The sequence below is a fragment of the Chaetura pelagica genome, unplaced genomic scaffold, assembly GCF_000747805.2.
Source record: "Chaetura pelagica isolate M959 unplaced genomic scaffold, ChaPel_1.0 scaffold671, whole genome shotgun sequence".
Taxonomy (NCBI): domain Eukaryota; kingdom Metazoa; phylum Chordata; class Aves; order Apodiformes; family Apodidae; genus Chaetura; species Chaetura pelagica.
The window spans coordinates 24,410-36,826 of NW_009952061.1; the positions used below are offsets into that span (position 1 = coordinate 24,410).

A 12,417-nucleotide genomic window follows, 5' to 3' on the forward strand; every position below is an offset into this window, starting at 1 on the left:
GAGGGGGGATTTAACCCTTCATCCTGGCTCAGCATCTCCTGCACCAAGGCAGGGAGGTGTTTGGACTCAGCATGAACCCTTCTCTACACCCAGGGAAACTGAGGCACGGGGAGCATGGGAAGGAGCAGGAGGGATCTGTGGGAATCTGCCAAGATCCAGCCCAGCCCCTTTGGGCTGCAACTTTGCACCAAGGGGATCCTCCCCCTGCATCATCCCCCAGACACCAGCCCCAGGTTGGCTGTGGTGAAGGGAAAGGGCCTGGCCCCCCCCAAAAAACAACTTGTGGGGCTTTTTGTGGGGGAGTTTTGCTCCTCATCATCTGCCTGCAAGTCCCAGGTTCCAGCCCCACTGAGCTGGGCTTGCTCAGAGTGAGGAAAGAGGCCAAGAAGGCACCAGGATGGGAGTCAAGATCTGGGCTGCACCCCCCAAACCAGCCCCCCAAGAGCCAGGGTGACAGAGCTGGATACAAGCCTGAGGTCAGGGGGAGCCTGAAGGGTTTGATCTATCTCAGGAAGACACCCCAGATCATCCCAAAGGACTAATACACATGAGGAAAATCCAGCAGGGCACCATGAGTTTGGCATTCCAAGCTGATCCTCCCCAGGGTGGGGGAGGACCTGGGTCAAACCCAACTCCCCTGGGGATGCTCTGCCTCACCACCCTGCAGCCACCCCCAAAGAGGATTAAAAACACCCTCCATCCAGGCATCACTGTCTCAAATTGTTTTGTCAACAGGAGCTTTCCCAACCTTTCCCAGGGACCCACGTTCCTCTCCTCACAGGAGGTTCCATCCATCCCATCCCATCTCATCCATCCCATCTCATCCATCCCATCTCATCTCATCCATCCCATCCCATCCCATCCCATCTCATCTCATCTCATCCATCCCATCTCATCTCATCCATCCCATCTCATCTCATCCATCCCATCCTATCTCATCCATCCCATCCCAGCTCATCCCATCCCATCTCATCCATGCCATCCTATCTCATCCATGCCATCCAGCTCATCCATCCTATCTCATCCATCCATCCAATCCCAGCTCATCTCATCCCATCCCACCTCATCCATCCCATCTTATCCATCCCATCCCATCTCATCCATCCCATCCCATCCTATCCATCCCATCCCACCTCATCCATCCCATCCCATCCCATCCCATGGCTCTACAACCTCCCACCACCACAGGACCTGGGGGCTGGTTTCCAAGGCTTCCAAAGCCACCTTCAGCCCCAGGAGCAGGTTGGATGGAGAAGAAGACACAAGGAGGGAGGCAACAAATGTGACTGAGGCAGGAAAAGACACAAAACAAGAGGGGAACCACTGCTGGGCAAGGAAGAGAGGTTTATTCATGTGGTGCCTCCAGGAACTCGAGGCTGTTCTTGAACTAAAAAACCAAACCAAAAAGACCTTCAATTATATGAACTCAGCCATTTCCAGCACAATTCTATATAATTTCATGAGTCAATGTGTCCTCCTTGCAGTTCCACCAGCCCAAGAGCAACCAGCCCACGGGGAGGAGGGCTCGACCCCCAGGGGGAGTCACAAGGCTCAGCCTGATTTAGTTGGGATGAATAAAGGTTTCTGAGGGGTAAAAAAAAAATAATAAAACACTGAGCAAACCCTCAAGCCCCTCCAGGGATTGTCCCAAAACACGCAGACACCAGGCAAGTTGGATGGAGACGTGAGATGTCCTGCAAACTGGGGAGCACTGGGCAGTGCTGGGCTGGAGGAACCTGCTTCTTGGTGCTGGAGGTGGCTCAGCTTGGGCTCCTCTGGACACAGGCAGGGCCACGAAGCCACAGGGGGGACAGGGTGACATGAGACAGCAGGTCCAGGCAGTGGATTAGAGGATGGAGGGGACAGGAGAGCTGCAGGGAGAGGCCAAGGGAGCCAAGGCCACCGTGGGTCCTGCCACACCAGCCAGGCTGCTGAGGCTCCGGGACTTCCCAGGGCCTTGGGGAAGAAAAGGGGCAGGTTAGAGCCCAGGAGCCTCCTCCCAAGGGGGAGCACAGAGTCACAGGACCATGGGATGGTTTGGGTTGGATGGCACCTTCAAGATCATCTAGATCCAACCCCTGCATGGGCAGGGACACCTCCCACCAGCCCAGGCTGCTCCAAGCCCCATCCAACCTGCCCTTCAACACTGCCAGGGATGGGGCAGCCACAGCTTCCCTGGGCAACCTGGGCCAGGCTCTCACCACCCTCACACCAAACAATTCCCTCCTCATCTCCAACCTCCATCTCCCTCTCCTACTTTTCATCCATCCCCCTCATCCCCCTCATCCCATCCCTCCCTGCCCTTGTCCCAAGCCCCTCCCCAGCTTTCCTGGAGCCCCTTCAGGCACTGGAAGCTGCTCTAAGGTCTCCCTGGAGCCTTCTCTTCTCCAGGCTGAACACCCCAACTCTCCCAGCCTGGCTCCAGAGCTGCTCCAGCCCTCCCTAGTCATCCATGACCTTCCCCAACCAGGAGAGCATCACCCAGTTCAACCCCCTCACAATAAAATTCACCAGCTGCTCTTTGGAGGGCAACCAAGCTCCTGCAGATCCTCCAACCATCCCCTCAGCTCCCTGAGAGGCACCCCCTGAATCCAGAGCTTGACAATCACAGATGCTGAGAGATCAAATGGGTCCCAGGTGACATTGGGGTTTTGTTTCCCAATTTGTTTGGAATGAGGAATGAATCTGGGCTGAAGGAAACAGGGAAAAGCAGCAAAACTCAAAGAAATGTGGGACTGGGAAGGAGTTATTCCCCCAGCTCTGCTTTTTCAACAAGCTGACACCTTTCTGGCCATGAAAGGAGCAGATAAACATTCTTTTCCATAATAAATTGCATGAAAGAGCAAATATTTCTACCACTTGAAGCACAGGGAACACTTCCCACTCCCCTTAAGAGCCAGAAATTGTTCCAGCTTTTATTGCAAAGCACCAGGCAGAACAAATGATCCCACAGGTCAAAAACCCCTTTTTCCTTTCTGGGAAGAAATTAAAGTGTTTGCACTGAAACATGGGATGATTTTTTTTTAGTCACCCAGGGGCCCCAAGACCTGCTCTGCAGATGGCAGGGAGAAAATATGGAAAATTAAGGATGTTCCCAGCCAAGATGAGCTCAACCAACCTGTGCCAAGATGTGCTCCATGTATTTTTCCCCCTGGGAACAAATCCAACCTGGGCTTTGCCATCCCCATGAGCACCAACGAGCTGGGGGGAAAGAAGAGCCTGGGGGGTAGGAATGATCCAGTAGCCAATGATCCAAGGAACTTCCCTGAAAACAAGGTGCTGGATGGGCCTTGGGAACTGTCCCTGTGTCCTCTCCCTGAGGGGTGAACAAGGTCTTTGATTCAGAGGCACCAACAGTGGGTGTTGCCCCGGGCTTGGATCAGGGATTGACGATCCCACCAGAGCGACCAGAGCATCGACCCCTGAGGAGGATGCCAAGAACATCCTCTGGAAGAGGTTCTAGAGCCCTGCCTCTTTAAATCTGATTTATATCCCTTTTTCTTTATACCTTCTGCCTCCCCATCTCCCACCCACTGCAGGGAAACCTGGGAATCTTCAACCTCTTCCCATCACTTGGCTCTGCCGGAGCCGCGGCTGCGAAGCTGAGGAGGAGCCAAGGGACAGAGGACCTGGCTGAACCTGTTGCTGTGGTTCCAGCAAAGCTTTTCCAGTTTTGGCAGCAGCAGCAGGAACAGCATCAGGCCCTCACGGAGCAGAACAATTCCCTGCTTTCTTTTCTTGGCATCAATCCATGCAGGGAAGGAGGAGGGAAGCGAGTGAGGAGGGAACGAGCAGAGCCCTGAGCTGGGGAAGCCCCATCCCGAGCTGGGGGAGATTCCCACCCACAGCAGCCAATGGAAAGACCCCTCCTACTCCCAAAATTCAGCCCCAAAAAACCTGCATCGGGCTCCTCCCCCTTCAGCAAACCTTTTCCTGGGAATGCTGAGGCTCTGGGAAGAGCTGAAGCCATTCCCTGTCACACTCATGGGAAGCAACCGTGGTGAGATGCAACCAGTCCCTGAAAGCCTGGGGTTACTGGTGGGTCCATCACCCAAAAAATGTCCCTTTGGCAGGGGGGTGTTACAGGCCTGGGACTGGCTGGAAGCCACCTTGGTCATGCAAGGACCTGCTGATGTTGTTGAGACCTTCACAGGGATGTTCTTTGCTCTCTTGCTCAGGTGCCTGAAGAGAAGAGGGTGGGAGGAGAGCAGGGGAACAGGGCCAGAGGTCTCAGCCCTCACAGCTTGGGACAGAACTTCATCAAGATGCTTAATGGCTCCAGGACCTCCCTGAGGACAAACCTGCCCCGAGCCAAACACTTCCTCTTCTCCAGCAATTAATTCCCAGTGCTCATGGGAGAGCCTGGGCAGGAGCTCAGGGCTCCATCCCTCAAGGCCATGGTGGTTTTGCCACCCACCACGGAGCCAAGATGCAAAGCCCCAGAGGGTTGTCCCCTGCTAATTGCCCAGTGCAGCTCGTTAAGGGAACTGGGATCCCAGCAGCTCACCTGGTTGCTACCTGAGGTCACTGGGGTTGCTGTGAAAAGGGGATGATCACCCATGAATGGGGGTGCATTCCAAGGGCTGGTAGGGCTGGGGGTAACCCCAGGGCTTGTCCCCAGGCCCTGGAGATGCCACATTCCCCACCTGCAAACTCCAGAGCACAAAGAATCCTCCTGCTTGGGAAGACCTTAAAGATCATCAAGTCCAACCACGAACCCAACTCTACCCAGTCCACAGCTAAACCAGGTCCCTCAGCACCACATCTACAGGGCTTTGAAACACCTCCAGGGATGGGGACTCCACCCCTGTCCTGGGCAAGCTGTCCCAGTGCTGAGTAACCTCGTCCAGTTTGAAACCATCCCCCTCATCCCATCCCTCCCTGCCCTTGTCCCAAGCCCCTCCCCAGCTCTGCTGGAGCCCCTTCAGGCACTGGAAGGTGCTCTAAGATCTCCTTGGCATGGGGGGTGCTGGATTCATCCTACCTCCATATCCCTCCATCCAAGCAGAAGATGGGAGCACCCAGGCCAGGACAGACCCAGGCCAGGAGGTCTGGGCCCCAACAGGACACATTTTGGGGAAGTGCTGAGCAGGACCTGAGTGCTAGAAGGAGCTGAGGGATCTGGAGCCATTCCTGGCAGCAGGGGAGCAAGGTGACACCACTGGAGGCAACAACAGGGACAAGAAACACACACCACGTGTCCATCCCCTGCAATCCAGCTCAGTCTCCTCCAGGACCACAGGGTAGATCTTCTCTTCAAGCTGCCCCACCAAGACCAACCACTGGAATCTGGCCCAACCCATGAAGGATGCCAAGATCTGTAGCACATTCCTGAACCAGCTCCATCTCCTGCTTTCCACAGCTTGCACAGACACCACTACCTGTCCCAGGATCTGACAGATGGCCATCAGCAAGTTGGGCTCAGCACCAAGCTCATCTCCATTTGCAGAGCTGCCAACATCCCAGTACCAGAACAAACAGCCTCGGCAGGAGATAAATCAGGAGTGGGGGTAGAGGAGCCCTGGAGGCTCCAAACAGCTTCTGGCTGCAGAGCAGGAGGTGCAGAGGACCCCTGATCATCTCAGGTCACCAACCCTGACCACGCTGGAGCATTTTACCAGGGAAGACACCAGCCCTGACCACCCAGGACAGCATCCTACCAACCCATCCCCAAGCAGGACACAGATCTTGAGGTTTTCTCTTTCCAAAACATCTCAAGCCCCTCTGGACACCAGATTCACCTTCCTCCAGCTGCAGGACAATGGTCAGCAAGGTGGGGGCAAGTGACCCACCTCCACATCTCTTTTTAATTGTGTGAAGTCTCTGACACTGGCAGGAAGGACACCAGAACAAACCCAGGAACATCACCAGGAACATCCTGGTCTCCTACAACCAAGGAAGGGATTTTGGAGCCCAGCAAGAGCGTTGCTGGATCCTCAGCTCTACTCCAGTTCTCCTGGCTTCAGTGGGACCAACCTCAAATGCTTCAGCTGAAGAGATCACAGAATTGTTCTGGTTGGAAAAGACCTTTAAGATCATCAAGTCCAACCATGAACCCAACTCTACCAAGTCCAGTGCTGCCCAACTTGAGCATCTTGCAAGGCTGAAGATCAGCACTGACTTCCATCCCTGTCTTTCACCCCTTCCAGTCCAGCATCCCACCCAGTCTGGGGCAGCACTAGGACCCCCTCACTTCTTCTCACTAGTGGCCACTGAGAAAAGAGACCAACTTCCCAGGAAAAGGCACTTCCAGGGAAAAACCTGGGGCTATTTGAGCAGCTCTTACTGAAGTTCCCTCCTGCCCAAAGAGGAGCAAAGCTCTCCATGCTTGTTCTCCTCTTGTTGGGTTGAGCCTGGGATGAGCCTTGAACATCAAACCAGGAGACTTTGGGGTGTAAAAGATGCCAGGAGAATGTGAGATGAACCTGAGCACCAGGGATGGAGGTCACTGACCCAAAGCTGAGGTTCTCCCTGTGTCCCAGGTCCATCCAGTCTTTACCAACCCGAGCAGAGCTACAGCCACAAACCCTTGAGGGCCTCCAAAGCACCAACACCAGAAGCCAACAGCTCTTGGTTTGCAGCTCAGAGACACAGCTCCTCCTAGAACCCTTTTGGTTGGAAAAGGCCCTCAAAATCCTCCAGTCCAATCCTTCCCCCAGCCCTGCCAAGGCCACCACTGCCCCATGTCCCTCAGCACCATCTCCAGGGCTTGGAAACCCCTCCAGGGATGGGGACTCCACAGACCAGGGCCTGACCACCCTTTCCATGAAGGAATTATTCCCAAGATCCAATCTAAACTTCCCCTGGCACAGCTTGAGGCCATCATCTTTTTCTCCTGCCTGGTCCCAACTCACATGTACCATTCCCTGCCAGTAACTGGGACCAGTTGGTACCAAGGAGGCAGAGGTAGGTCAGCTCCACAGCTACATCATCCCACGCCACCCTGGACACACACACAAGCAAAACCACAGAACTAAAACCTGACCCATGTCCTAAGAGTCACCCCAACACTCCAGGGTGCAGCTGGATTTGGGGGCTGAAGGGGCTGGGAGGTGGACACAACCCACACCAGTTGGTGGAGCAGAGAAAGTTGGTGAGAAGGGACCAGGCTGAAGAAAAGGGTTGTTTTTGTCACAGGAAGAAAAGAGTTTGGTGTTTTCTTGACTCATCTCCCCCACAGTTTGGTGGAGAAAACCTCAACACTCAGCAAAGCTCCTTCCCAAGCCCAAGAGGAGACAGACCTTCTGGCAAGCCCTGTGCTTCTGGCACAGCAGAACCTGACACTTCGCAGCTCCCCACGCTCCAACCCACCAACCAAAAACATCAGAAGGGGAGAGGAGAGGGGGAAAAAAAAGCACCTTTTTTTTCCTTCCTGAAAACATTTCAACCACCTTTCGACAACCACAACACCTCCCCGGGGAAGATGTTCCCCCTCACACCACCCTGAGGTGGGTGAAGGCCCAGGGAGAAGAGCTGGAAGGTGAGGAGATGCTGGAACGTTGGGGAGCAAAGGGACAGATGTGTCCCCAAGGTAGGCAGGGCAACCAGCAGGGGGTCCCAGACCCCAAACGGTGGCAACCAGGGGAGAAGGACCTTGGGGGCAGAAATAAAAAGGGCAGAGCTGGCACAGAAAACCACGGTGGACAGCAAGAAGCAGGTGGAGAGGCAGGAAGACGAGTAGGTTTGGGGAGCAGAGGACAACAGCCAGGCAGGAAGATGGAGATGAAGCAGCACCTTGGATCAATGCAACAAACCTCCACCTCATTCCTCCATCTCACCCTCCCCTGTTCCCACCTCTAGGATCATCCCTACCTTTCTGGATGTCTCCATCTGCTGCACAGGAGAAGTCCCCTGTGGCCAGCAGGAAGCAGGTGGAGGATTTCTTGTTCTTCTCCCGGGTGCTGGAGCGTCTCATGGGCCTCTTCTCCTCCTCAGTTGGTGACAGTGGCTGCTCCTCATCTGACAGCACCACGTTGGCCTCACCATTCTGCTTGGAGTCTGCAAGAAGGTGGCAGAGAACCCATCAGCAGCCAAGAAAAACACCAGATGAGGTGCTTGGGGTGGCCAGAAGGGTTTGCTTAGACCATGCAAGGAAGGACAAGACCCAGATTGTCCAACACCTACCAATTCAGGTGCTGATCCCAGCCTGGACATCTTAGCATAGAGCAACCAGGGCACAATTTGACCCCCAAGCAGCAGCTCTGACTCCTGATGAGGGTTATAAACCCTGGGTGAAGCCAAGCAGGGTTCACCAGGAGGGAGACAACCCTGGTCTTTGAGGTCCACCCACCTAATTGGTGGGAATTAGGTCTCCAAAGTTCACACCACTGAGATGGGTGCTGCTGAGGTGAGTGGTGAAGTGCTAGTTTGTGGCATCTGCTGAGAGGATGCTAAGGCAGGGGAAGGTCTGGGCCTGAGGTCCTGGATCAGGGTTGGGATGAAGGGATGGGGTTGTCCTCCAGAGCTGAGCAGCTGCTCTCACTGCCCCAGGCTGCACGAGCACCTGGGAAATGGGAATTCCTAAGGGAAAACAACCCAGCTGAGGCATTCAGAGCTCCTTCTGTCCCCACGGGTGAAGGACCATCACTGTTGGACACAGTGTTAAGCTCAGGGCAGATCTCAGCAAATGTCCCATCACTGCAGGACACAACCCCACCGTGGTCCCTCCTGCTCTGAAGGTGCCACCAGCAGCAAACCAAGATGAGGAGGGCAAAGCCACCTCCATGGCCAGCAGTGACAGCAGGGTGAGGGTCCTGCAGTGCCCCAAGCTCAGCCTAAGTGATGCTGAACACCACTGACCACCCTCAGCTGGGGATGGGTCCTCTTCTGACCTGGAGGGAAGTCTGTCCAACCCCCAGACCCCAGCTGAGTGCAGGAGGCCACAGGGCAAAGGTGGGGGGTTGACTTTGCTCCCCCAGGATTTGGAGCAGCTTTGACCTGGCCATGCTACATCAACTAGAAGATGAATGAGGAGGTTGGAGTCTCAGGGAACGTCCGTGGGTTTCTCCACGTTGGTGGAGCTTGCCCTGATTTGTGGTAGGAGGAAGCAGGAGAACATCTACCCCAAGGGCAACCCCAGGCTAAGATGGAAATCAGGCAAATGGTCTTACCTCTGTCAGGGTGAGGAAGAGGTGGACTAGGTGAGGACACCTTGAACCACACCATGGTGACTTGCCCTATGCCATCAGGAGAGCAGGATGTGGCCTTTCCCCTGGGCTTCCCACTGGATCCCTCTCCTTGAGTCGAGGGGCTCTGACCTGCAGCACCCTGAGCCCCCCACCCAGCACCCAACCCCCAGTGCTGCACATCCCAAGCCCTGGGTGCACCGAGATCTCCCCACCCCGAGAACCAAGGGCCACATCCCACAGCAGGGATGTCCCCAGGGGACCCTGGGGGCTCCCAGAGATCTCCCACCTCCCTCTGCCCCACCGCTGGGGGTCTCACCTGACCGTTTCCTCTCAGCTGCCCCTTCCTCTACTGCCAAGGGGCAAGTGTCACTCTGGGTGCTGTTCCTGGGGGAGTTCTCCTCGGTTTTGCAGTAGGTGGGAGAGTCCAGAGGGGCTGGCCGGGGTATATGCTTCTTCTTCTTCTTTGGCAGCTTCTGCTTGGCCATGGCCAACGAATAGTACATCCCAAAGTTATTGACGATGACGGGGACGGGCATGGCGATGGTGAGCACCCCAGCCAAGGCACAGAGAGCCCCCACCACCATGCCCGACCAGGTCTTGGGGTACATGTCCCCATAGCCTAGGGTGGTCATGGTGACCACGGCCCACCAGAACCCGATGGGGATGTTCTTAAAGTGAGTGTGGTCGCTCCCGCGCGGGTCGGACGTCTTGGCCCCGATGCGCTCGGCGTAGTAGATCATGGTGGCGAAGATCAAGACCCCCAAGGCCAGGAAGATGATGAGGAGCAGGAACTCGTTGGTGCTGGCCCGGAGGGTGTGGCCCAACACCCGGAGACCCACAAAGTGTCGCGTCAGCTTGAAGATCCGGAGGATCCGGACGAAACGAACCACCCGTAGGAAGCCCAACACGTCCCGGGCAGCTTTGGAGGAGAGACCACTGAGCCCCACCTCCAGGTAGAAGGGCAAGATGGCCACGAAGTCAATGATGTTGAGGAGGTTTTTGATGAAGAGGAGCTTGTCTGGGCAGCAGATGATGCGGACCAGGAACTCGAGGGTGAACCAGAGGACGCAGACCCCTTCGATGTAGGTGAGGATGGGCTCTGTCTCCACTTTGTGTGTCAGCAGGATGGTGGTGGTGTTGCCAACCACCAGGGTCTCCGTCACATTGACGTCGATGTTGAAGGCCTCGTGTGTCTCCAGGCAGAAGGTGGTGATGGAGACCAGGATGAAGAAAAGGGAGGCAAAAGCAACGACCTGCAACAGGAGAAATTACCCAGGCCATGAGCTGGTTGGGGTAAACCCCTAGTGATTAGTTGGGTTGGGTCAACCCCTCGTGATTGGTTGGGTTGGGTCAACCCCTGGTGATTAGTTGGGTTGGGTCAACCCCTAGTGATTGGTTGGGTTGGGTCAACCCCTCATAATTAGTTGGGTTGGGTCAACCCCTGGTGATTAGTTGGGTTGGGGCAACCTCTCCTCTGTGGAGGAGAGCAGTGATTTCCTGAAGCACCATGACAACAGCTCTGGGGCAGCCTTTGGTGTCACCTGCCTTTGGTGCATCTTCTAATTCCCACTAGTCAACAGCAATAGCTGGGATGGGAGAAGTCTTCATCCAACAAAAACAAGGGCAACAGGCTCAAAAGACCCCAGGAGCTGCTCCACCTACTTCCCCAAGACTAAGGATGGAGAACTAGGATGGTTCCTTGGGCCTGTCCCATGAGATGGCAGAAAAGACCCAGTGTCTAGGGCCACCAGAACCTTCCTCCAGGTGCTATGATATGTACAAGGTGTGCTGGTCTCCACCATAGCTGGAGATGTGCCAGAGATGACAGTGATGGAGATGAAGGGAGACCTGCAAACAGGGTTTGGACCAAACCTCCACCAGGAACACACATGGAAAGGGAACCTGGAGAGGAGAACGTCAAAGAGCTTCCCCCCCACATTGATCCCAATGCCCCCAGAGATGAGGTGTTCACACTGGTCTTCACTCAAGTAAAAAGCAACAGAACAAGAGGAAATGGTCTCAAGTTGCACCAGGGGAGGTTGAGGTTGGACCTTGGGGACAATTTCTCCCTGGCAAGGGTTGTCAGGCCCTGGCCCAGGCTGCCCAGGGCAGGGGGGGGAGTCCCCATCCCTTGGGGGGTCTCAAAGCTGTTTAGATGTGGTGCTGAAGGACACAGGGCAGTGGTGGCCTGGGCAGGGCTGGGTTCTGGTTGGACTGGAGGATCTGAAAGGTCTTTTCCAACCAGAACGATCCCATGAATCACACCTGGGAGGTTTGGGTCTGGGTGTATCAGTGATGTCCCTTTCTCCCATCCTGCTCCCTGCAGCTCTGGGGTGGATGATGTGCCCAGGAACGGTCCCAGGACTGGGAGGAGAGAAGCAGGCAGAGCTCAGGGACACCTTTGTCCCTTCCCTGTCACCTCCTGTCCCTGCCACTTCACCTCAAGTGGGAACCAGAAAGAAAACCTGTTGCTGTTTCCCTCCCATCAACCCTGCTCAGCCCCCCTGACCAGGATGAGCTCATGGTGAGTCCATTGCCTGGAGCACCAGTTCCTGAGATTCCTCCCCCTCAAAAAAAAAGCCTCCAAGTAGAAGAACCTCTTGTTCCACCTTCCTCCAGCCCAACAGATCTGGCTCCCTGGGACCAGCCCCTTCTCCAGCCCCTTTGCTGCTGACCCACCCTGCCTGCACCGAGCAGGATGAGACCTTTTGGTGTCCAACCCACACAAGAGGCTGAACAAGCTGCTGGAGATGACAGCCCAGGTCCTTGGCTGGAGTGAATCAGCAGCAGAGCAGCCTGAGTCACTCTGGAGAAAAACCAGCCCTGGACACCAGCAGAAACGTGCTGAGAGCATCCTTGAGGAATGTCCCCAAGGGCAAGGCCATGTGGGTCCAGCACAGAGATCATCAGCCCTTCCAAAGTCAGGTGTGAAGCCAGGCTTGAGATGATGGAGCAACTCTGGAAGATTTTTTTTGGGTGTTCAGCCTGGAGGAGAAGGCTCCAAGGAGACCTTAGAGCAGCTTCCAGTGCCTGAAGGGGCTCCAGGAAAGCTGGGGAGGGACTTGGGACAAGGGCAGGGAGGGATGGGATGAGGGGGATGGACGAAAAGTGGAAGAGGGAGATTGAGGTTGGAGATGAGGAGGGAATTCTTTGGTGTGAGGGTGGTGAGAGCCTGGCCCAGGTTGCCCAGGGAAGCTGTGGCTGCCTCATCCCTGGCAGTGTTGAAGGGCAGGTTGGATGGGGCTTGGAGCAACCTGGGCTGGTGGGAGGTGTCCCTGCCCATGCAGGG

The 12,417-nt window shown here is 55.6% G+C and overlaps 1 protein-coding gene across 1 annotated transcript in view; it reads right to left on the bottom strand.

Moving 5' to 3' along the window:
- The window catches only part of LOC104394802 (potassium voltage-gated channel subfamily C member 4-like), a gene marked incomplete at its 5' end in the record, with an annotated part of 14,376 nt that extends 3,995 nt beyond the window's left edge, over nucleotides 1-10,381 (bottom strand). Inside the window, 2 exons of the mRNA XM_010004442.1 lie at nucleotides 7,813-7,998; nucleotides 9,445-10,381. Coding sequence (XP_010002744.1) covers nucleotides 7,813-7,998; nucleotides 9,445-10,381 — 1,123 coding nt within the window. The remainder of the gene's footprint in view (nucleotides 1-7,812; nucleotides 7,999-9,444) is intronic.
- Nucleotides 10,382-12,417: the final 2,036 nt, after the last annotated feature.